General features: G+C 42.7%; 1 protein-coding gene across 1 annotated transcript in view; it reads left to right on the top strand.

The window, feature by feature from the left end:
• LOC130029298 (chromatin remodeling regulator CECR2) overlaps positions 1 to 25,947 on the top strand; it is a 169,886-nt gene that overhangs the window by 130,821 nt on the left and 13,118 nt on the right. Inside the window, exons 10-16 of the mRNA XM_056120230.1 lie at positions 16,429 to 16,558; positions 17,557 to 17,594; positions 17,679 to 17,770; positions 17,928 to 18,054; positions 22,206 to 22,594; positions 23,668 to 23,796; positions 23,892 to 24,717. Of these exons, the coding sequence (XP_055976205.1) occupies positions 16,429 to 16,558; positions 17,557 to 17,594; positions 17,679 to 17,770; positions 17,928 to 18,054; positions 22,206 to 22,594; positions 23,668 to 23,796; positions 23,892 to 24,717 (1,731 nt within the window). The remainder of the gene's footprint in view (positions 1 to 16,428; positions 16,559 to 17,556; positions 17,595 to 17,678; positions 17,771 to 17,927; positions 18,055 to 22,205; positions 22,595 to 23,667; positions 23,797 to 23,891; positions 24,718 to 25,947) is intronic.

Below are 25,947 nucleotides of genomic sequence, written 5' to 3'. Positions count from 1 at the left end.
CACTCATTCTCCTCTTGGTTTGTGTCTTTGGGGACTTCCGGTAGAATCTGTGGTCAAATGTCCTGTAGTCTGACCCCAAATTGGACCCAGGACTTCAACCAAAGTTCAGTTTCTCGTGTCAGGGCTGAATGTGGGCGGGCAGAGTAGGGTGTTCCTTGCTTTCGGAAGTGCTGACGTCCTCTCTGACTCTTGGTGTGCCGTCCTCCACCTGCACACGTGTTTGGACTGCGAGAGGGCTGGTTTGGGTTTTGTTCATCTGTTGCACGCAGATTCCATTTGCGCTGGAACTGCTCTTAGTTCTGAGAGTCTAGCAGTATTGGTGCCCTGTTTGTTTAAGAGGCCCTGGATTTATACCTGCTGTAAATTTCAACTTTGAACACTATGCCTCTTGTTTAGTTTTGCCTCCAGATCTCAACTTGTGTAAAGTAGGGTGTTTTGGTTCTTCCCATCTCCCAGGGCAATGTTCTGAAATGTTGGTGCCGTTTTTGTGGTGGTGCAGTGGGGAGCAGCCTTTCCTTACTGCCTTCTTGGTTCAGTTTCCTGGATTTAAAATTTTAAATAAGTGAAATAACATAACGTGGATTTGACTTTTTTATTTTCTTTTTGTTTGTTTCAGTTTTTGCCAGGGATTGAACCCGTGGCTTCACATATGCAAGACATGTGCTCTGCCACTGAGTCACATTCCTGGCCCCATGGATTTGACTTTTTAATGCAAGGTCTTAATGTAACATTTAAATAAAATTTGCTTGTGAAATTTTAAGCATTCTGTCCTTATTATGTACGTTGCTCTCTTGTTCCTAAGTAGTATGTCTATTTCGGGGTCTGAGGGGAAGGGGCTTAGGGAACCATATGGATTGCCAAGGATTGAACCCAGGTCGGCTCTGTTTAAGGAAAATGCCCTACCCACTGTACTATTGCTGTACATACAGAATGCCTTTTTCTTAATAGGTAAACTCCTTTTCTATATTGATAATTCTTTTTTTCTAAAACCTTTGGTCCATTTAATCTGCCAATTTAGCCTGTACATAATACCTAGTCTGTTCTATGTAATATTTGCAAGGTTTTTTTTTGTTTTGTTTTTTGTTTTTTGTTTTTGTTTTTTTTTTTACATTTTTTTGTTTTTGTGTGTGAAATTCTGTTGATTGTGTGTGTGTGTACACACAGGGATATTTTACTAGATATACTACTGTCATTTGATTTCTTAATTTGGACAGAAAATTCCAGGGCATATTTTTGTGGTTTAGTTTAATGTGCTTTTAAGATTAATAATAAGCCAGAGAGAGAGAGAGTACTAGGGGTAAGGTATTTGCTTTGCATGCCGCCAATCCTGGTTCAATCTTAACACTACATATAAGTCTCAAACTACCACTCAATGTGAGGAAAAACCCCAGGAAGAAATGATTAATTATAAGAATGTTACAAATTGTTCTTTGAATCAATAATTCTCTGTAGTGGGAGACCTCCCAAACAGCTGTATTCAGCCCCACAGTAATTATAAGAATGTCATAAATTGTTCTTTTTGAGGGGAAGGACCTTCCAAACAGCTGTTTCAGCCCCCAAAGTACCCACCTGACATTTTCTAAAGTGCTTAGGGCCAGCTGTGCTTGTGCTTTTTGATGGTAAATTGATCTTGGACTTGAACTTGAGGCTTGCATGCTATGCCATTTCAGCTATCTACTTAGACCCTCACCAGATTTCTTTGAACTTCTGTGCAGGTACTGTTCTAGGAATATAATATTTTTTAAAAAAAGTTTATATTCCAAAGGCAGGAAAACAACAAGTAGAAATACGACAGAATGATGAGCAATCTGAAAACAAAGCAAGTTTAACAGATGAACTATGACATAATCTATGATATTTAATTAAAACCGTTCAGAAAGCCATCTATGATTATATGACTTTGGGGGGGTCTTTTTTCTTCTTTTTTGGCTTTTTGGGTCACACCCAGCAGTGCTCAGGGGTTACTCCTGACCCTGCACTCAGAATTACTTCTTGCATTGCTTGGGGTCCATATGGGATGCTGGGGATCGAACCCAGGTTGGCCGCATGCAGGCAAACGCCCTCCCGGCTGTCCTATTGCTCCAGCCCCAATGATGTGACTTTTTAATAATGAGTGAGGGTGCCAAAAGGGTATCTGATGGGGTGAGAGCAAGTGTCGGGCACTAAGGAAGGTCAGTGAGCCTGGTTAGGGTGAGCAAAAGGGGTAAGATAAGCAGGAAAAGAGTTCCTAACTTATAGCAGCTAAGTTCAAGAAAGGTAAAGGTAAAGGTAAAGGCCCTCCCGTTGATCGTCGATTTGCTCGAGCGGGCCCAGTAACGTCTCCATTGGAGACTTTGTTGTTACTGTGTCTGGCATACCGAATACTCTCGGTAGCTTGCCGGGCTCTCCGAGAGGGGCGGAGGAATCGAACTCGGGTCGGCCATGTTGGCCGCTTGTAAGGCGAACGCCCTACCCGCTGTGCTATCGCTCCAGCCCGAGTTCAAGAAAGCTCCAGTTCAAGAAAGAAAAAAATTATTCATTCAAAGGAGAATTTTTAAATTTATAACAGTTAATGCAGAGAAATAAGGTTTTTTGTACCATTAAACTCTTAAGGAGAAGGCAGAGATCTGGTTTGAGTTGTAGAACACATGCCCTGAGTTCAGTTTCCTGCACCACATCCCACCCTGTGCCTTCACACACCGCCTGGTTTATCTCTGGTGGCCTCCATGTATCACCAGACCATACACAAAACCATATTTGCAAGCCTGCACCCCAGACCTAGCATCACTGGGAGTGGTTCCAGGCCCCTTAAATTTTTTTTTATAGAACTGGAGATATGTGGCCAACCCTGATTTGATCCCTGGCGCCGCGTGGTTCCCTGGGCACTGCCAGGAATGACTCTTAAAGTCAGAACCAGGTGGAGATCCTGAGCACCACCAGGTGTGTCCTAAGTCTTTCCCCCACAATACTCTGGCCTATAATCCCAGCAGCACTGGCGTGTAGTCAGTGTCATGTGGGTCCTCTATAATTGCTGACAAAACTAATGTAACTGACATAGCACATACCTCCAAGGAGAGGAATCTCATCACCTTTAAATGTTTAAAGAACTATGAAAGAGGGGAATCTAAGTCAAGACCAAAATGGCTTGGAGAGAGAGAGCACAGAGGTTGAGGTGTGCTTGCCTTGCCAGTGACTGGAACTGCAGCAGTCGTTCACATACCTGAGCTGCAAATAGCTCTCCGGGCACTGTTAGTGCGGCCCCTGTCACAGAACTTGGTGTGGACCTTTCTTTTTCCAAAAGACGAAAACTTGCACCAGAGAGATTTTAGAGTGGATGGAGGATTTGTCTTAAACACAGGCAACCCGGATTTGATCCCTGGTGCCCCATGTGATCCTCCAAGCCTGCTAGGAATGGCGTGTCTGAGTGCAGAACCAGGAATAAGCCCTAAGCACCACCAGGTGAGGACCCCCAACCCCCTAAAAAGAAAAGAACCAAAACTGAAAAATAGAAATAATCCAGATGTCCATCAGAAGATGATCAGATAAACAAAACATGGTACATTTTTGGAATGGAACATAAATCAACCTTGAAATTAAATATTCATACATGCTACAATGTGAATGATCCATGAGGAAGACTAAGAGAAAAACAAGCGGAGAAGAAAGTGGTGGGGATTTTTTGGGGGGCTGGGGGTTGATGCAGTAAATGTTCCTAGAGATGATTAAATATCTAGAAATGGCTGGTGGTAATCGTTGCACAATGTTGTCAATATAATTGATGCCAGTGTGCACTGAAGATGACTTTTAAAGAAGATTTTAGGACTTGGGGGCATATTTTAATTTATTTACTGTTGCTTTTACATTGCCCGGGATCCAGTCCAGAGCTTCTTACATGCAGGTTATGTCTGTGTCCTGCCACCGGGCCACGTCCGCAGCCTTGTTATGTGTAATTTTCATTCATTTTTGGGGAAGGGCCATACCCACTGTACTCAGACCTTAACTCCCCCCACTGTGCTTCGGGCTCAGGGTACCATATATGGTGCCAGGGATCAGCATCTGGGTCAGTGTTCCAGATAGTACCTTGTGACTTCTCACTAAAAATATTTAAGAGGGAAAAGCCAAGAAATGTACGGTTACTTTATTAGTATATTTATATGTATAAAAATGATGTTAGGGATGAAGAGATGGTTCAAAGTGTTGAGTGCATGCTTTCGCACTGCATGGTGCCAGAGCACTGATTTGTATGGCTAATAAAAGGATTAAACTGTAAGGTTCCAAGATTAGATCATAATTAAATATGCTAGGTCAAATAAGTTAGTATGGAAATGGATATTATTTAGATTATTTAGATTACTTTCTCAAATCAGGCTGATAGATAACCTGAAAATCTTTTTTATTATTGTTGTTTGTTTATTTTGCAGTTTGGGGTTTTTTTGTTTGTTTTGGGTTTTTTGCCTTTTGGGTCACACCTGGCGATGCGCTCTGCACTCAGGAATTACTCCTAGCGGTGCTTGAGGATGGGATTCTGGGATTGGACCTGAGTGGGCCACTTGCAAGGCAAACACCCTCCCTGCTGGATTATTGCTCCAGCCCCTGTTGTTTTGTTTGAGACCATGCCCAGCATTTCTCAGGGATCACTACTGGGTCTGCTCAGAAACCAGAGAGGTTTCTGGGTAATCAAACCCACATTGGTGTTCTGTGAGGCAACCTGCCCACTAAACTATCTCTCTGGTCCCAGGTAACGTCAAATCTCTGGATTGCAGTATATGGAAATTGTATTTGAAAATATATTTTACACTATAATATATTAAAATATATTTTATACTATATGGGTATCTTTTTGAGGAGCATGTCTAAAATATTAACAAAATAAGGAAATTATTGAAGCTTTTTTTAACTACTTTGAACATTCAATTGAATCACTTTGAAATATCCAGTTACAAAGTTGTTCATGATTGGTTTCAGTTATATGATGTTCCAGCACCCAACCCTTCACCAGTGCACATTTCCCACAACCAGTCTCCCCCAGTTTCCTCTCATGCCACCCCATTCCTCCCCCCATCAGTTGCCTTTAAAAATAAGGATAGAAGACTGAAAACAGCAATTAGTTTTCAGTGAGGAGGCTTGGGCTGAATTGCAGGTATGGAGTATGAATTGTGGGTATATTTAGGAATCTCTAATATCTTTCTTACTAATAACCACTAAATCCCCCATGAAAGATGATTAGACAGAATTTCAAAGAACATAAGGAAATACCATGCTGAGTTGGTTGGTGCAACGGACCAAAAAAAAATAATAATAACCTCTTTACTATTGAGACACACCCCTCTCCCCAGAAAAGAATGGAAATATAAACAAAAAATCTTGATTGAAAATATATAGGTATCTTCCCCCAAAATAAAAAGAATTAGAAATGTGTCAGACGGGCTAATTTATAGCATAAGTACATATGAAAAGAAATCTATGAACTGAGAATATAGTCTGGGATATTATGCACTACAGAGATAAATTAGGTGAATGTGAGAAAAGAAATTACTTCTGGGTAATCATTTGGCATCCAGTCAAGAAAACAAAAACGACACTGGATATTTAACAAATAAGAATTTCATGTGAGGGTGCCAGAGGATAGTGCATGGCCAAGGCATTTGCCTTGCATGTGGCTGACCCAAGTTTTTTCCCCAGCATTCCAAGCACCTCCAGGAGTGATTCCTGAGCTCAGAGTCAGGTCTAACCCCTGAGCGCTACGGCGTGTGGCCCCAAAACAAAACAAGAATTTCAAAATAAATATTTTTTAAAATAAAAGAATTGAGATAATGCAGTTATCTTTAGTACCTCTAAAGCAAGGTAATCAAGTGGAAGAGTTTGAATAATTTGAATATGCAGGTTGTAGAAGAATCTGCAAATTGAAAGATAGGTGCTGATGATACATCTGAGGCAGGACACAAACCTAGTTCTGGATTTGCCGATGAAGGGTAAGAACCAACTATAGTTTTCCAGTTGAGGACCATTGCTGGTGTAGTGTTGAACAGCAACTTCAAGCAAACAAAAAGGAAGAAGTATTGCTGGTCCAGGGAGATAGCTCAAAGGGCTAGAATGCATAGGACCTGGGTTTGATCCCTATAACTGCATGGTCCCCTGAGCACTGATCCAGGAACAACCCCAGAGCCTTACCAGATATAGCAAAAGCTAAAAGGAAGAGGATGGGGAGAGGCAGGGCAGAATCCTGGGCCAAAGTAATAAATATATTGTATATTGGAGATCCTGGGAAGCTCCCTGTGGCATATTCAATATGGCAAAAACAGTAACAATAATGGGTTTCATTCCCCTGACCCTGAAAGAGCCTCCAATACGGCACCATTGGGGAAGGACGAGGAAGGAGAGGCTGCTGAAATCTCAGGGCGGGGATGAATAGAGACATTACTGGCACCCGTTCCAGTAAATCAATGAACAACGGATGACAGTGATACAGTGATATTGGATAAAGCTCTTGCCTTGCACGTGACTGACTTGGGTTCTATCCCCAGCATCTCATATGATCCCCAGAGCCTGCTAGAAGTAAGCCCTGAGCATAGCCACGTGTAAGGAAGAAAGAGGGAAAGGGAAGGGAAGAGGAAAGTCAGGTATCCCCTCTCTCTCGATACCTGAACTTGAGTTGATTAAATAGCTTAAAAACTAAATAGCTTAGTAACTAATAAACAATATTAACTGTTAGTAATATGACCTACTCATAGTTTAGTAATTAGATATACTACCAGTTTGATCTATTTAGAAACATTTATTCTATAATGAAAGAATGAAGCACTGTAGCACTGTCCTCCTGTTGTTCATCGATTTGCTCGAGCGGGCACCAGTAACGTCTCCATTATGAGACTTGTTACTGTTTTTGGCATATGTAGGGAGCTTTCCAGGCTCAGTATGGGAATATTGACTGCTTTGCAAGTATAAGACAAAGAGTTGAATTCCCAGTTCTGCCATATGTGCTCAGTATAGTCCCAGCATTTCTGGCAACTCTACTTGCCATGATGGATCCCCAGTATCGCACGTGATTTCCAGCCAAGCTATAACCAGGTGCATACAGGACTACAACTTAAAAGATGTGTGAGCACTGTGTCCAATAATGAGTTCTAAAACTCAGAATCTGTGCAGTTACCAGAACTTAAGTGCAACCCCAGCAAGCATCACAACTAAATGTGCAAGCAATGCAAGCCGGCTTGTAGTTGCAGCTACAATGAAGGAAGGGAGAGAGATAAAAATAAGGATATGAAATCACCAAAATATTTTTTAAAATAACTGAAAAGGGAATATTGGCTGTTATTGATGCCTCCTGTAATGCATAAAATAATTATGTTATTAGCAGATCAGTTGATGTAGAAAGCATAGCAAATATAAACTTTCCCCTACCTGGTGTATGTTTCATAAAAATAAATAAATAAGGATATGTTCCTTAACAAGGAGAGCATGAAGACCAGAGAGGCAGCACGGGAGGTGAGATGCTTACTTTAGGTTCCATTCCCCATTATCACCCAGGCACCACCAGGGATCACTCCTGAACACAGAATCCCCAGTTCCTCTAAGCAAGAGAGACATAGGAGACTGCAGGGATCATTCCGACATTATAATTAAAAAATTGTGATTCTGTTGTAAGAATCAAAGCCTCAGATTTCTAAAGCAATAAGATAAATTGAATAAAAATTTGATGCAAACATTGTATTGAATCATAAAACATACCATTCAGAGATTATTAAAACAAGGAACTTGGAAAAATTAGTACCTATAAAGGGATATGTCCAGATAAATTGCTTGAATGACTGAGTATATGCTTTGCTTATTTTGCATGTAGTAGGCCCCAGCTCATTCCCCAGCACTACAAGATCCACTGGACACTATCAGATGCTGTGTTCCTCCCCCAGAATAATTATCTAATGGGGTTCTGTTCCTGGTAGTGACTTGTGGATTCAGCAGAAAATGTCATTGAATTTTTTACTAAGTCTACTATAGCAGATAGTATGAATTAATTCCCCTAAGCTAAGAGTCATCTCCAGCACACTGAGTATGTCTAACCCCAGTCTAAACCTCCTAACAAGAGATATCAACCAGATAGTATTTATGAACCCTTTTGGATCTGGGGGTGGTTTGGGGGAGAATTTTGATTTGGGGTTCTTTTGTTGCTCCTGGCATTTCTGAGGGACCTTGTGTCACGGATAGGACCCAGGACTCCATCATGCGAAGCATGTACTCCAGCCGTTTGAGTCACCTCCCTGGCCTGGATATGTTTCTATTAAATAAAAAGTTTTTAATTTGCACCCACATCCAGAAGACTCAGGGTTCATTCCTCCTGGATGCCAAGCCATGCCAGGGATCAAACGTGGTCCTCCTGTAAGCATGCAGAGCATGAACTCAAGTCCTTGAGTTCTCCCTTCATCATTAGGGAAAACAGTTTAACTTAAAAAGGTTATTGAACAAATTAGTCATTTCACCTTACCTTAATACATATTGAATAAATTGATTTGTGTTCCAGAAATTCATATAATAGAACAAAGGTTAAGAGATTGCCAAGATAATTGCCATAAACAGATTGTTAGGGCCATAAGAGCTAAAACGAATAAGAGAATGGTTTGCATGATGATGAAATCAGTGAAGTAGAATAACCAGAAACTTCTCTTGGGAAGCAAGCATGTATAGGCTCTTCAGTAGGTGGTCCCAGTATGATTGTTACCAATCAGGTGATTACATCTCTGCTTCTCCTATTTAAAAAAAAATCTCACATAGACTAAAAGTATTTTAGAGGAACATTTTTCTATGTTATCAAGGTAAAAACTATGTTAAATATTAAATACACTCACCAAAATACTACGGGTATAGCGAATGTTATATTTGTTTTCTATCTGTGTTGTTTGGGATCAGTCCTGATGGACTTAGGGGACCACTCGGTACCAGGGGTCAAATCCAGGTCTGCCCCCATACAAGGCAAGCACCTTCCTTACCTGCTGTTCCATCTCTCTGGCCCCATCCATAATTTAGTGTTTATTTTAGTCAAACTTAATTTTTTAGTGTTTGTATATGGCCAAAAAAAAAAATGTGAAAAGATTTATCACAATGGAAGAGGGTAAATATTTTTTTAAATTTTCATCACTGTGAATTGCAGAGCTACAAACTTTTTTATGATTAAGTTTCAGTCAGTGTCTGCTTACCTGCACTAAAGTCCCCAGATTCCCTCCTGTCCCCCAGCCTGCCTCTAAGGCAGGGACTTTTCCCCTCCACTGTTGACCTAGTGTCCCCTTCCCTAACTTATCCCCATGATCCCTTTTTCAGTGGCAAGCTCCCAACTGAAGAACAATTCTGTTCAAAACGTAATTTTAATACATAATTAACTGACTTGATACATTGCCTAAGGTACTTTTCCAAATCAGTAATCCCAGTCTGGAAAGTGCAGGTGCAAACATATAAAACTCCTCTGTCCTGCCCATCATTTTTGAAAATGTGCCAACATTTTATCTTACCAAATGAGTGTGTGGTAATTTGAATTACTAGTGAAAGAATACAAACAAACCTTTGCAGAGCACTGCAACATGCCTGGTAAAGGAATCTTATCTACTCTCCATCTGGCAGTTCCACTTCTAGGTTTGTATCCCAGAGCACTTTAATGCTTGCATGAAAGTGTTATAAGATTGGGTTGGAGAGACTGTCCAGTGGATAAGGCACCTACTTGCCTTGCACACGGCCGGCCCAGGTTCAAATCCTCATATTTTATCACGAGGAATAACCATTGAGCATCACCGATGTGGCCCAAAAACCAAAAAGAAAAAGCTCATTTGAAGAACAGAGAAATAGTACAGCCTTGTACACAACCAAGCTGGTACAATCCTGCACCCCCATATGGTTCCCCAAACCCACCAGGAGTGATTCCTGAGTGCAAAGCCAGGAGTAAATCAGAACAAAAAAAAAGCATTTGGGCTGAAGAGTCCCAAAGGGCTGAAACTCATACTTGGTCCCTGAGTACTGCCATAAACAGTCCCCCAGAGCCCCCGTTACACACAGCAAGGTGTGACCCCAAAAAAGCAAAGACTGGAAAAAAAAGTGTCCAATAATATTCTAGAAAATTATTGTGAGGCAGAAGTATGGTGGTTTGAGATATATATATATATATATGGGTATCCATAAATATAGTTACATTCCTTAATATTTTAATACTAATTTTTTTAATTTTTATTTTTTAAATATTTTTTAAAAGTAATATTTTTTTTAAAGATTGTTTATTTAATCATGATTTGCAAAGTTATTGATAATTGGGGTTTAGGCACATAATACTTCACCACCAATCCCCCTACCAGTGTCAGCTACCTCCACCAGAGTTCCCACGCTCCATTTTTCCCTTAACCCTACTCCCACCCGCCCAGCTTCCTATCTTAACGAAGTTCAGTGGTTGCAGCTTAGATCTCATGTTTTTGGTGTCCTTGAGTCTATGCTTTGGATATAAAGTTAATATCTCCCTCCCACATTAGCAATGTAAATGAAGACAAGCCCCGTCCACCCATTACTTTTCATTCTCTTCTTCCTTCCGCCCCGCCCCCTTTGATTTCTTCCCTTCTGTCTCCTACCTATGGTTCAAGAGTGATCTAGGCATCCCCCTTAACTACATTTCCTCATCTAGTTATTCTGTACACTGCAGATAAGTGAGATCATCCTGTGTTTGTCTTTGTTCTTCTGGCTTACTTCATTCAACATGGTATCTTTCAGTTCCAGCCAAACTGCAGCAGATTGCATGATTTCATTGTTCCTTGCAGCTGTGTACATATACCGCATCTTCATAGTCCTTCTGTCATTGGACATCTAGGTTGATTCCATATCTTGGGTCTTGTACTAAGTGCAGCAATGAATAATGGTGTACATATGTCCTTTTGCATGAATGTTTTTATGCTCCGGGGGTAGATGCCCCAGAGTAGAATTGCTTGGTCGTATGGCTGCTCAATCAACTCAGTAAACTTAGGACTCTGCATACTGTTTTCACAGGGTTTGATCCAGACAACATTCCCACCAGCAGTAGCTGAGAGTTCCTTATTCACCACATCCTCATCAGCACCTTTTTTTGATAGGTGCCATTCTCACTTGTGTGTGATGATAATATCATTGTCCTCTTGATTAGGAGTCCCTAATAAGGGATACTGAGCAATTTTTATGTTCCTGTCTTTCTCTGAGAAGTGTTATTCATTTCTTCTCCCCAATTTTTGATAGGGTTTTGATTTTTTTAATTTTGGTTTTTTTTTTTTGGGTCACAGCATTGCACAGGGGTTACTCCTGGATTATGCACTCAGGAATTACTCCTGGTGGTGCTTAGGGGACCATATAGGATGCTGGGAATCGAACCCAGTTTGGCCACGTGCAAGGAAAACACCCTACCCGCTGTGCTGTCACTCCAGCCCCTGAAATTTTTTTGCCAATCTTGTTTGGATTTTTTTTTTGTTTATTCTTTTGCTTTTTGGGTCATACCCGGCGATGCACAGGGTTACTTCCGGTTCACGCACTCAGGTATTACTCCTGGTGGTGCTTGGGGGACCGTATGGGATGCTGGGAATCGAACCCAGGTTGGCCGCGTGCAAGGCAAACGCCCTACCTGCTGTGCTATCACTCCAGCCCCTTGCTGATCTTTATGAGTACTTTATGTATCCTTGTTATCAACCCCTTTATCTGATGTGTTGAATGTGAATGTTTTTTTTCCCTTTCAGTTAGCTGACTTTTAGTGTTCTTTTGCCAGTAGTTCTTTGCCCCCCCCCCACACACATATACACACACACACACACACACACACACACACACACATACACACACACACATTTGAAAAAACTGTGGTTTACGAAGTCGTTCGTGATGATTTGTTACAGACATTCAGATTCCAACTCCAATCCCACCACCACTGTCTCCTTCCCTCCATCATTGTCTCCATTTCCCCAACCACCCTTACAGTCTGCCCCCATGTCAGGCCCACAATAATTTATTTTGTATTACTTGTTACCACTAAATGGATAATGGAATGATAAATATTTAACTGGACAGCCCATTTGGAGCATGGCAGTAACTTTGGAGCATGGGTGTCGCTACTAGGACCTCCAGAAACAGGGAGGTTCGAGAAGGTGGGAGGAGTTCACCCATCCCAACACTGGGAAGCCCTGGAGAGAAGCCCTTTAATTTGATATAGTCTCATTTATTTGTTGTTGTTGTTGCCTTTGCCAGTAGTATCAGATCATTAAACACACTTTGAAGTCCAAATCTTGCAAAGTTCTGTCTGTATTTTCCTCATTGTGTACTTAATTGTTTCTGGTCAGATCTCAGTCTTTGACCCACTTTAAATTAACTTTTGTGTAAAATATGAGATAAGGATCCAGCTTGAAATTCTTACACGCGGTTAACCAGATTTCCCAGCACCATTTGTTGAAGAGACCATCTCTGCTCCATTTCGTGTTTTCAGGTCCTTTATCAAAAATTAACTGCCCTAGGCCAGAGAGATAGGCACTTGCCTTGCATGTAGCCAACACAGATTCTATCCCCAGCATATCCCATATGATCCCCAAAGCACTCAGGACCGATTCCTGAGTGCAGAGCCAGGAGTAACCCCTGAACAATGCCAAGTGTGGCCCAAAAACCAAAGAGAAAAAAAAAACCGACTCTTGTCCTTGGGTATTTGTTTTGTGCCATTGATCAGAGAGCCTATCTTTATGTGTGCAGTTTTAATACTATAGCTATGATACAATACCAAATTAAGTAAGGAAATACCTCCCAATTTCTTATTTTTCAGTGTGGCTTTGACTGTCTCTGGTCTCTCCTGATTTCATACAAACTTTATTGTTGACTTTTCTATGTCCTTGAAAAATGTCTGAATTTTGTTGGGGGTTGCATAATATTATTATTAAATTGTAATGTTTCATTATTATATAATATTATTGTATACTGTTTTATTTTAACATTGTTATATAGTAATATATAACATATTGTGTGTGTGTGTGTATATATATATGTATATATATATATATATTAGGTAGGATGGTCTTTTTAACAGTACTGATTCTTCTGGTCCATGAGCATGGAATATTTTCCCTTAAGTCGTCTTCTATCTCTTTCTTATGTGACTTAATTATCATAGGATAGATCTCCCACATCTTTTGTTTAGTTGATTCCTATATGCTTGATATTTTAGGACACTATTTTAAAGGGGATGGTTTCCTTGATTGTCTTTCTGATTTATTCTTTGTATATAAGAATGTGACCAATTTTTGTGTATTGACTTGGTAGCCAGCCACTGCTCTATTGGTTTATTGGTTTCTAAGAGCTTTTTTGTTTCTTTAGGGTCTTCTATGTATATTGTGTCTTCTGCAAATAGTGATTATTTGACTTTGTTTTCCAATTTAAGATCCGATTGATTGATTGATTGATTGATTTCTTTTTTCTGAATCCTGTAGCCAGGACTTCTAATTATATATGGAAAAAATGTGGAATGTCTTCAGTTTTTGACCATTAAGAATGATACTGGCTGTGGGTTAGATAACCACTACTCTCTTGAAGAAGTTTCCTTCCACCCCTGTTCTGTTGAGGCTTTTGACTCATTTGGTTCTGTTTTTATGGATTCTTTGATGCCCTGGATCAGTTCATCTTTGAGTTGGTTGAATTTTCTTCCAGTTACTGCTTTGTTTCCATGGAGCAGTGATTTAAGTTTCTCATTGATGAAGCTTGAAACTTTGTTTGAGTGCCATGATTTGCTGCAGCTAGTGTCCCTTTCTGCCAGAGCACATGAATTCCTTTGTTTCCCCTTTGTCCTTAAAGATCTGGTTTTTTGGTTTGTTTTGGTTTGTTTTTTTTTCAGCAAGCTGTTACTCCTTATAATATGTTAATCTAAAAATTTGTGTGTCCTTAAGATGCTATTTCAGGGGTCCTGCAGGTGAAATCTGAGAATCCTATTTGCATAGAGGGTTATGGTGGTATTTGAGGCAAGATATCAAAACCAGCACCCCTTAGATTTGGTAGGGTGGATGGGGTGGAGTTGTCATGCAGACACTGTTTATCTGTGTTTTCAGTTCGAGCACCTGGTGGCAGAGGCTCCCTTGGTCCGGCAAACTCGAGGAGAGGTTACCGAGCAGGGCAAGGAAGATGGAAAACCCCTGACTCACCTAGATGACAAAAGAAGCCAGTGTTGGCCTTTTGGATCCACAGGGGCTTATCCAGAGTTCAAAAGCTGAGAGGCTTGCTTGGTTCCGGGGACTCAGGGAAAGGTCACAGCACTGGAGCAGTGGGCGGGAAGAGTAAAGGAATTTTTATTTGGAAGTCAGTGTGTGATGCTGGGGGTGGGGTCATGCCAGAGGTCAAGTTCAGTGCTGCACCACTCGAGCAGCAAACCCATTCCCTCTCTTCTTAAACTGATGGCAAAGCAATATGGATGAAACTAGAGAATATTATGCTGAGTGAAGTTGGTCAGAAGGAAAGGGATCAGTAGATACATAATCATTTGTGGGAATGGGAAGATACACAGTAAAGTTGCAGAAAAATAACAACAAAAGTCCCAAAGCAACACACCTTTTTTTTTTTAATTTTTATTAGTGAAACACCATGAGGTACAGTTGTAGACTTATAAATTTTTGTGCTTGGGTTTCAGTTATACAATGACCAAGTACCCATCCCTCCACCAGTGCCCATTTTCCACCACCACGGGTCCCAGTATCCCTCCCACCCCACCCTGCCTCTGTTTGAGGTAGGAGAGCTAGGGGAGTGGGCACTGGGGACCTTGAGCAGGGTTAAGAGTGAGATATTGGAATTAGGCACACTGGAAACCATCATTACCAATATTAGAAATCACTGGAATTGGAACCGGAGAGAGAGTGTAGCAGGCAGGGCTTTTGTCTTGCATGCAGCCAATCTGGGACCAATCCCTGGCATCCCATATGGTCCCCATAGTCTGCCTGGAATAATTTCTGAGCACAGAGACAGGAGTAATTCCTGGGTATTACTGGGTGTAACCCAGAAAACACAGAGAGAGAGAAGCACCTCAGTCAGAAAAAAAAAAAGTTTAAAAAATAAAGTTGATGGCAGAGTGCCTTTGATTGTTTAAAGTAGTTATAAGATTTCTCTAGCTTTCCAAATAAATTAAAATAACTTAGAAATCATAGGAACCTTAACAGAAGGAACACCATTTTTCAGGGTCATGTGATATGCACTGTAGCACTCTTGTCCCGTTGTTCATCGATTTGCTTGAGCAGGCCCAGTAACGTCTCCATTGTGAGACTTGTTGTTACTGTGTTTGGCATACAGGATATATCATGGGTAGCTTGCCAGGCTCTGCCGTGCGGGCGAGATACTCTCAGTAGCTTGCCAGGCTCTCCAAGAGGGGCGGAGGATCGAACCCGGGTCAGCCTGGTCCACAACGTGCAAGGCAAGTGCCCTACCCGAGAAAAAGACATGGAACCTGGGAGGGAGTATGTCCGTTCTGGATCTTTTTTCTCTCTCTCTCTTGCTGTCCTCCAGTATTCTGTTTTTGTGTTATTTGATTTGGTGGGGGGGGGGGGGGGGAGGGGGGGCAGAGGCTGTCACAGCCAGTGGCACTTAGGGCTTATTTCTGGCATGGCTCAGGGGACCATATAAGGGTTTGAATCGATTGTATCAAGGCAAGCACCCGATCTTAAATTGGAAAACAAATAGACCCTATTTGTCTCTCTAGCCCCCAGTGTTCTTTCTCTCCCAGCCTCTCTTCTTAACTCCAGATCTTCCTCCCTGCCAGTCAGTAGTGAATGCTCTATCATGCTAGTAGTAAAATGGCAAGTCTGGGTGATGACCAAAAGTCAGAAAAAGAAAATAAATCATCCCTACTTCGCAGATGCTTGCTAATTTCAGATGGCAGCTTTCCCTTCTGTTTGGCCAATTTTTACCATCTCTGGTCAGTGCCAGTGGCAAGGGGTACATTGATGAATGTTGTTGTTGTGCATAGATACATGTATCAACTTAAAACCAAAATCCTACACATTTGTCTGTTGCCTAAAAAGGATGCTGGGTTGTTGTTTTTTTTTTTTTAAGAAAAATAAGCAAAAGGCCTTAAGTAGTTTTCTGTTTGCTTCAGTTTTGTGTGTGTGTGATCCCCCTTCTTTTTCTTCTAATGTATAGTAGAAAATTACAGTTATCAAAGAGATAATGGTAATCATGATATTACTTTGATGATCTTTATTTCTCCTCTTAAAATGATTAACAGGGGGCTGGAACAATAATAGCACAGTGGGTAGGGTGTTTGCCATGCACGTGGCCGACGCGGGTTCGATTCCCAGCATCCCATATGGTCCCCTGAGCACCGCCAGGGGTGATTCCTGAATGCAGAGCCAGGAGTAACCCCTGTGCATTGCCAGGTGTGACCCAAAAAGCAAAAAAAAAAAAAAAATGATTAACAGATGTCTAATCAGTACCTAACGTTGTTCCTTATAGATCGAGCCAAGAGGAGAAAACTCAGGGAAGAAAGGGCGTGGCTACTTTCTCAGGGGAAGGAGCTCCCCCCAGAGCTCTCCCATCTAGACCCTAATTCCCCCATGCGGGAAGAAAGAAAGCCTAAAGACCTGTGAGTATTTAATGATAACTAACATTGGCACTCGGGCATTGCACTAGGTACCCAGTCCTGAAACAATGTGACAATAAGTGTGTTTGAGATTTTCATTCTACTGAACGTTTTTTTGAATGGGGAGTGGGACATTTCAGGTAATACTTGGCCCAGCTGTGTGGACCTGAAGATTCAGTGCTCTGGTCCAATGGTATGAGGCATCACTCGGGCTACACTGGTAGCTCTCAGGACTATGCAGTGTAAGGGTTCAAACTCTTGGCTTTCATTTACAAGGCATCCACTCTAGTCATTGTGCTCTCTTCAAGCCCCCATATTTTGTTTTTGGGGGGTTTCTTTGCATGCTGTTGATAGAACCCAGGATCTCACACCTTTAAGGCTCTGCCACTCAGCCATATCCCCAACCCCTGAGTTTCTTGTTGCTGTTCCATTTGGGTTTTTTTTTGTTTGTTACCAAAATAAAAATCTTTACAGCAAAATAAAATCTAAAAAATGTGAAATAATATAGTTCTGGATTGTGTAGACCAAGAAAATAGTCATCTCTCTTTGAAGAATTATACTAATCCTTTTCACTCCATTAAGTATTTTCTGAAATATTGTCACTATTATAGACTCTTCAAGTGGGCACCAGTAATGTCTCTGGCGCCCACTCGAGTAAATCGATGAACAGAGTGATGACAGTGATGCCGTGATCATAGACTATTAAGTAATAATAGTTGGGGCTAGAGAGATCGTCCAAGGGGTTAAGGCTCTTGCCTTCAAGTTTGAATCCCCTGCACCATATATTGTCCCCCAAACACCACCAGGAGTCACTCCTGAGCACTGAGCCAGGAATAGCCACAAGCACTGCAGAGTATAACTCAGAAACAAACTGAAAGCAGCTATTCAGGACTGCTCCAAATATTTGTGTAATCTACTGATCATGTATGCCTGTGCCTGTGACCGAATAAGCAAGCTCAGGAACAGTAGTCAGTATTAATCTCTCATTTTATGATTCACAGCTTCGAGTTGGATGATGATTTCACTGCCATGTATAAAGGTCAGTTCCTGTCCTCAGTCATTGTGTCTCTGACATGTGTACTCCACAGTGAGTGTGTATCAATCTCTCTTCTTTGGCTCTCAGTTCTAGATGTGGTGAAGGCTCACAAGGATTCCTGGCCTTTTTTGGAACCTGTGGATGAATCTTATGCCCCTAACTATTATCAGATTATTAAGGTAATTAATACCTGTTGAAATCTGTAAAAATGCATGACATTTTTACTCCTTTAAAAGCTATGAAGGCTTTTGAGCCTCATAGCAACATGGTTTTTTGCCTGAAACCATGAAATGTTTGTCCTCCTGGAAGATTATGACTAAATTTGTCCTATTTTAGATCCCCATGGATATTTCGAGCATGGAGAAGAAACTGAATGGAGGTTTATACTGTACCAAGGAAGAATTTGTTAATGACATGAAGACTATGTTCAGAAATTGTCGAAAATATAACGGTGAAAGTAGTGGTAAGTTGGGAAGGAGCTTATCCTGGATTACACATTTAGTGTATTATCAGCGAGCACAAAATTCTCTCTCTTTTCAAAGTACACATTTTAGAAATACTCAAAGGACTGACATGCTTGCCTTGCATGTGGAATGCTCGGGTTCAGTCTGGTCATACAGATGTATATATACAGGCTTTACTGCTTACACATTTTACTGTGTTACTCCCTGAAGTTTGCTCATCAGGTTGCAGCATTCACTGTGATACACATGCTTGCCAGCGTTCATGTGTACATACACCTGGTTGTTGTGCGGCAGAAATCATTTGTGGAAACTAGGGATCACAGATAAGATAAAACTACAGGGATTCCACACGTCAAATGTGATAGCGCCAGAGATTGAATTTGACCTTCCCTCACTAGACAAGCATTTGAAACCATTGAATAATTCTTCCAAGTTGTCTTTATTTTTTCCTTTCCATTCCTTTCCCGATATTATTGTGATGATACACAACAATTTTTTTTTCTTTTTGGGTCAAACCCAGCAATGCACAAGGGTTACTCCTGGTTCATGCACTGCTCGGGAGACCATATGGGACGCTGGGAATCAAACCTTGGCCTCATGCAAGACAAATGCCCTACTCTCTGTGCCACTGCTCCAGCCCTGATACACAACAAATTTGGTTGTGGACGTGACACACTTTGCTCTCAGTAGATTTGCCCACGAACTGCACATGCTGACAGGGATTATACTCCTAGCCACAACCTGTTGCAGGCAGCAGACCCACAGGAACTCTGCCTGACGAATGTAAGTGACACCTGAGAGCTAACTCAGGTGCCACTTACATGACCGCAGTATTTCAGGGCATGCACTGTGAGCCAGTAAATTATCTTTACTTTTTAAAGCACTGTCAATTACACCCTCGTTGCCATCCTTCTTCCCCTCTGGAAACCTTAATTCTATGGTAAAATACGTTGGTTTGTTTTTATTTGTGTTTTCTATTAATTTGTTTCCTTAAAGTTCACATACAGGTGAAATTCATGGAATATTTTTAATGTTTTACCTTAATTTCACTTTGAATATTTCCCCTTAAGTTTTTATTTTATTTTTTTTAATAACTAAGTAGTATTCCATTGTGTATAAATACCACGTCTTTCTTATCCGAGCATATCATTGGGCTGGAGCGATAGCACAGTGGGCAGGCCATTTGCCTTGCATGCAGGTGAGCTGCATTCAATTCCTCCATCGCTCTTGGAGAGCCTGGCAAGCTACCAAGAGTATCCCGCCCACACTGGCAAGCTACAGTGGTGTATTCAATATGCCCAAAACAGTAACAACCAAGTCTCACAGTGGAGACATTACTGGTGTCCGCTTGAGCAAATCGATGAAAAACATGAGGACAGTGCTACAGGGCTATCATTGGGCATCTATTCATATTGTCTCCATGTCATACCTGTTATAAATAATACTGCAGTTAATATTGAGAAACGTCTGTAATTATTGCAGTTAATGATTTTATGTTCTGTGTTGGGAGATCTTAAGAGTATAAACGGGGCTGGAGCGATAGCATAGCGGGTAGGGTGTTTGCCTTGCATGCAGCCGACCCACGTTCAATTCTCAGCATCCCATATGGTCCCCTGAAGGCAGAGTCAGGAGTAACCCCTGTGCATTGCCAGGTGTGACCCAAAAAGCAAAAAGAAAAAAAAAAACAGTGTAAACAGAGAAGATAGCTCAAAGGGTTTGCACTTTGCCTGCAGGAGGCCTGCATTCAGTCTTGCACATGCATGATCCCACAACCACCCAACCATTGCTGGATGTAGCTCCCAAATCTATACCAAAAAGTGAGGTGAGATTGCAGGATCATATTGTAGTTTCCCTAATAATAAATGTGTATAAGCTGTTGGGTGTTTTGTTTTGTAGTATCCTTTTGCCTTTCTCTTTAGAGAACTGTTTAGATCTTCTGTCTGTTTTTATTCAAGCTCAGAGTTCAGTAAGGAATGAAAAATGTGTTGGGTGCATAGATCTCAACAGAGTAACGGTGTCTTTTTTTTTTTTTTAAGGACCAAATTAAATCTTAGAACTGAAAACTAATTCCTTTTTTGGCTTTTTGGATCACACCCAGCAGTCCACAGAGGTTACTTGGATCTGCACTGAGTAATTACCCCTGGGGGTGCTTGGGACCATATGGGATGCTGGGGATTGAACCCAGCTTGGCTGTGTGCAAGGCAAATGCCCTACCCACTGTACTATTGCTTCAGCTCTGAAAACTACAATTCCTAAATTTAAAATTTTCTGAAATGAACAGGCTGCAGATAAAGAGAAAAGATCCTAAACCTGGGTGGGGCGGGAGGCAGAGTACAGGGAGTCCCCACAATTACTCTCCTCTTCCACGTTTTCTTTTTCTTTTAGGCATTTTTCAATTCCCTAATGGTGGGGATTATTTCCCTTTTATAGAAGTTCCATATGTATCTCTTAAGCCAATTGGATGACAGTTGGTTTCTTTAACTTTTTAAAATCATTGAATATTCATGAGATAAACCATTACAAAACTATTCATGATTAGGTCTGCCTCCCACAATGATTCAGCACCCATTCCTCCAACAGTGCACATCTCCCACCACCAGTGTCCCCCATTTCCTTCCCACTATCCCCCAACACACACACGTGCACATACACACCACCTGCCTCTGTGACAGGCATCCCTCATCCGTCCCTCCCTGCACCTCTCCCCTACTCCCTCGTTCCCTCTCTCCTTTTGTGCATTATGGTTTGCAGTACAGGGACTAAGAGGTCATTGTGTTTGTTCAGGGCATTCAGTAGTTTTATCAGGAAAGTAAGAAAGACTACCATAGCTTTTTTAACTGGGTGGCAGCTTTGAGACGTGGACATGGCTGCCATGGTTTCTAGAAGCATGGGAGGTGCGGGGAGGTCGCCATCCTGATCTTGCGAAAGCCTGGAGATTTAGTCACAAAGGCTGAATGCCCGAATTTTTAGCAGATTATATGTTGGTGGGGTTCGTCCTGAGTCTGGAGCCAGCTGGGGGTATGGGAGCGAACGACTGCTGGGTGCTCTGCTTGGGTGGGCCCAGCTCACTTACCCCAGTCTGTTCAGCCTTGTGCAGGTCTGAGATTAACTGCAGCTTTTGATCTCTTTTGAGATTTATTTGTGGATCTCTGAAGCAAGGCCCACAGAAGAACTTACATGGTGGTGCTGGAGTTGGTTCATGGGGGTGATTGCCAATGCTTCCAGGAGTATTGGGAAGTGGGGGCGTAGGTAGCTCATCCCAAGTCCTAACATGCCTGGAGATTTCAGTCATAAAACCGACATACCCGAATTCCTTTTCTCTCTAAGGGTTTTTCTTTATGAGAGCCACACTTGCCAGTGCTCAGGGGTTATTCCTAGCTCTGCACTTAGAGATCATTCCTGACAGGGCTTCTAGAAAGGTTGCAGGGGGTACATATGGAGTGCCAGAAGTTTAACCCAGTTTAGTCTGTATACAAGGCAAACACCCCATCCTACTCTCTCAGGTTATTTCTTATCCAACAGATAAGATAGGTCTGGTCTAGATTGTTTGGTGTAACTGTTGTCATAGGTGAACTTACATACAAAGTAAATCTCTAAAAACAAAATATTAGCAGCTCTTAAGATGAAAACTTTGATGCATTTGATCTAAGTGATTTTGTTGTTTTGGACCCCTTCTGGCAGTGCTCACGGACTTTTCTATGTGTGGGCCTCAAACCTACACCTTCTGCATCCAAAGCATGTGCACAGTTCATTGAGCTTTGTCTCCGGCTCCTTAAAACGTTTTTTACTGTGACCAGAAAGTGCAGTGGGTAAGGCACTTGCTTTTATACAACCCACCCAGGTTCTATCCCTGGCCCCCATGTGGTACCCCTAGCCCACAAGGGGTGTTTATTGAGTGCAGAGCCCAAAGTTAACCTGAGCATCACCAGGGAAGGCCCAAAAACAACCCCCCCAAATTTTTTTTTAATTTTTTTACAGGCAAATGCAGTGATCTGGTATTTGCAGTGTCTTTTTATAATATGTTTATTGTAACATATCGTTTAGTTAAACTCCGTTTACCCCAGTATCATCTGTTACTGTTTAGTAGTAGAATTGCCTTTTGTGCCCTAAATAGTTATGTTTGGCATTGAATCATATTATTTTCCTGCAGAATATACCAAGATGTCTGATAATTTGGAAAGGTGTTTCCATCGAGCTATGATGAAGCATTTTCCTGGTGAGGATGGAGACACAGATGAAGAATTTTGGGTCAGAGAAGACGAAAAGCGGGAGAAGAAACGGAACCGTGCTGGGCGAAGTGGGGGAACTCAGGTTTGGACCCGCTCTAAGGACTCTGAAGGGCCAAGCAGGAAGCAGCAGCCCGTGGAGAATGGAGGGAAATCTTTGCCACCGGCACGCCGAGCTTCCTCTTCTGGGGATGATCAGAGTGGCACTTGGACCCAGCTCCCTCGGGAAGTGGGCGCTTCTAATGGCCGAGGCTTCTCCCGTCCCCCACATTATGGTGGGATGCCCAACCAGGCACCCGTCTTAAACCAGATGGTAGGCAATGACTTAGATTCTGTTTTGTCATTTGCTTCTGGCTCACTCCTCTCAGTGCTCAGGGGACTGTGCAGCGTATGTGCTCAGTGCATTGAGCTATCTGATTTCAATTGGCTCTGCTTCCAGAATGATTTTTTTGTATATATATGATTTCTTCCTCCTCATCTATTCTTCCAGTATTCTTTCTTTATCTCAATGCAGACAGAAACTGGGATTAAATCTTCTTGTGTATAGGACTAGAGAGATAGGATAGTTGATCGGGCACTTGCCTTTCACGCAGCCCATGCAGGTTTGATCTCTGAAACCCCATATTGTCTCCCAGGCACCACCAGAAGTTATTCATGAGGGCAGAGTTAGGAGTAAGCCCTGAGCAATGTCCGATATGGTCAAATCAAAAAAAATGTAGATAGCACAAAAATATATAATACGTCAGGTGTACAGCATAGCTCTGGTAGCACTGTAGCACTGTCCTCCCGTTGTTCATCGGTTCGCTCGAGCGGGCCCAGTAACATCTCCATTGTGAGACTTGTTGTTACTGTGTTTGGCATATCGACTATGTCACGGGGAGCTTGCCGGGCTCTCCGAGAGGGGCGGAGGAATCAAACCCGGCTCGGCCAGGCCGGCGGCTTGCAAGGCAAACGCCCTACGGCTGTGCTATCCGGCTGGAGCTATAGTATTATAATTTAATGATGGGGGTGAAAATGACTTAAAAGGACTTGGTGGTGGGGGCTGGAAAAACAGTACAGTAGGTAGGATGCTTGCTTTGCGTGTGGCCGACCCATATGATTCCTCTGAGCATTGCCCAAAACCAAGAAAAAAGACTCCTGGGGAGAAGGGCCAGTAGGGAAAAAGAAAAATGCCCATCTAAACTCTCTGAAGGAAATTTATTCTGGACTCTGGTCCAGTGTGCTGGCAGTTATCTGTGTCTTGATGCTCACTGTGCTGATTTGATTGTTTCTTAATCAGTATGTTCATCTTCAGGAAAAGTCCTTATTTTCTTCCTAATATGTTGCTGTCTCTCCCTCCCTTATCTCCTCTCTCCTCTCTCCTGGCCTTTGTTCAAAACCCTCTAGAGACCAGCAGTCCCAGGAACATTTGGCCCTCTTCGGGGGTCGGATTCTGCCAGTTTGTATGTCTCCTCCAGAGTCCCAGAACCACACCCTGGAGAGCCTCTACAGCAGCACCAGCCTTTTGCCATGCAGGTAAGAAACCTCCTCAGATTACTCAGGTGTGTTTATTACTCTAAATTAAGCACGTTACAAGGTCTGATGAAGTGCGTTGCCTTTTTTCTTGCCAGCCCCCAGTTGGAATCAACAACCACCGAGGACCCAAGCTAGGCACACCTGAAGAGAAGCAAGTACGTGGGGGATTGGCTCACCTTTCTAACGTGGGCTCCCATCCTGGCTCCTTGCAGCTTGGGCAGATGATTGGCCCCGCCCCAGATGGAAACATCTATCCCCCAGCTCAATTCCAGCCAGGATTTATTCCGCCCAGACACAGCGGGGCTCCAGCCCGAGCCCCTGACTTTCCAGAAAGCCCAGAAATTCCTCCCAGTCACATGTACCGATCGTATAAATACCTGAACCGAGTACACTCTGCTGTCTGGAATGGGTGCCATGGTGCTGCCAACCCTGGCTCCTTGGTGCCGGAAGACAAGACCCCCATGGGGCTCGGACCCTCGCACCAGCCCCGTACTCTTGGTCACATTATGGATTCTCGCGTGATTAGACCACCTCTCCCATCGAACCAGTGGACTGAACAATCAAGCTTTCTACCTCATGGAGTTCCTTCCGGGTATATGCGACCACCCTGTAAGTCTGGAGGACATCGGTCACAGCCGCCCACCCCAGCACCAACTTCGCTCTTTGGAGCACCCACCCAGGCTCTGCAGGGCGTCCAGGGAGGGGACTCCATGATGGACAGCCCAGAGATGATCGCCATGCAGCAGCTGTCTTCCCGAGTCTGCCCGCCAGGAGTGCCTTACCAGCCCCGCCAGCTCGCGGGCGCCTTCCCACAAGTGGCCCCCTCCACATCTGCAAGTGTGTCAGCCCCCAAGCCTACCTTGGGGAACCCTGGGATGGCACCGGACAACAGTGAGACACACGAGCCTGAGAGTGACAGAGGTAATTCACGCCACAACTTTTGTTTATTCTATTTATTTATTTTGAATACCCATTCCTCCACCAGTGACCATTTTCCACCACCACGGATCCCAGTATCCCTCCCACCATCCATCCCTCCCATCCCACCCTGCCTCTGTGGCAGGGCATTCCCTTTTGTTCTCTCTCTCCTATTGGGTGTTGTGGTTTGTAAAAGAGTTAAGCCTGATTTTCAGGGAGAAACATTGGATGATTTACTTTCCATTGATCACTTTGCGGGTAGGGTGTTTGCCTTACAAGCGGCCAACATGGCCGACCCGAGTTCGATTCCTCCGCCCCTCTCGGAGAGCCCGGCAAGCTACCGAGAGTATTCGATATGCCAGACACAGTAACAACAAAGTCTCCAATGGAGACGTTACTGGGCCCGCTCGAGCAAATCGACGATCAACGGGAGGGCCTGATCACTTTGTATATAAGGAGATGTCGCGCGGCCACTTATGCGGCCGCGAGGTTTGGAATAAAAATCCTGGTTCCCGCATGCCTGAGCTATGCTTGTAGAGGCTCATGGTCACCAGGGTTCCATCTGGAGAAGGCAGGATGCGGCACCTACCCCATCTGGGACTTCCCAGTGATCTCGGCTCTGTTTGGGACCTGGAGCATTCTCTGGGAGCTGATGCCACAACTTTTTATCTCTTTAAACTCTTTCCAGGATGAACCTTTGACCCACAATGTGAAACCAATTTAATCTGGTTTCCAACCTTTTTTCTTGGACGGCTACAAACTGTTTCAATCACACTGCGATTCTTAGTCCAAGGACCCTAAAGGAATTTCTAGTGATGATAATCATTACAATTAAAGTCTTTAGTGTGCTAGGCAATTTTTTTGAGTTTGTATGTAAGTTAACATTCAATCTTCTGAACATGGTTTTGAGATTGCTCCTGTTAGATTGCATTTATAGGTGGAGAGATCCAAAACACAAACGTAGTCTTTCTCTAGGTGTAGAACTGAGATTTAAGCCCAGAATTGTTTCAGCATCCATCATCATCATTTTTGTTATTATTGTTGTTTTGGGCCATACCAAACAGTGCTCAGGACTCCTCCTGGCAGGGCTGGGGGGATTAAATCCAAGTCAGCTGTTGAAAGGCAAGTGCCCTGTCAACCTCTCTGTACTCACTCTTTGTGTGTGTGTGTGTGTGTGTGTGTGTGTGTGTGTGTGTGTGTTTTAGGCAAAGAAAGATTCTCAGATGTTGTTAG

Source organism: Sorex fumeus, unplaced genomic scaffold, assembly GCF_029834395.1.
Source record: "Sorex fumeus unplaced genomic scaffold, SorFum_2.1 ptg000042l, whole genome shotgun sequence".
Taxonomy (NCBI): Eukaryota; Metazoa; Chordata; class Mammalia; order Eulipotyphla; family Soricidae; genus Sorex; species Sorex fumeus.
The sequence above is the reverse complement of the archived record's forward strand: the minus strand, read 5'-3'. Positions and strand labels throughout refer to the sequence as shown.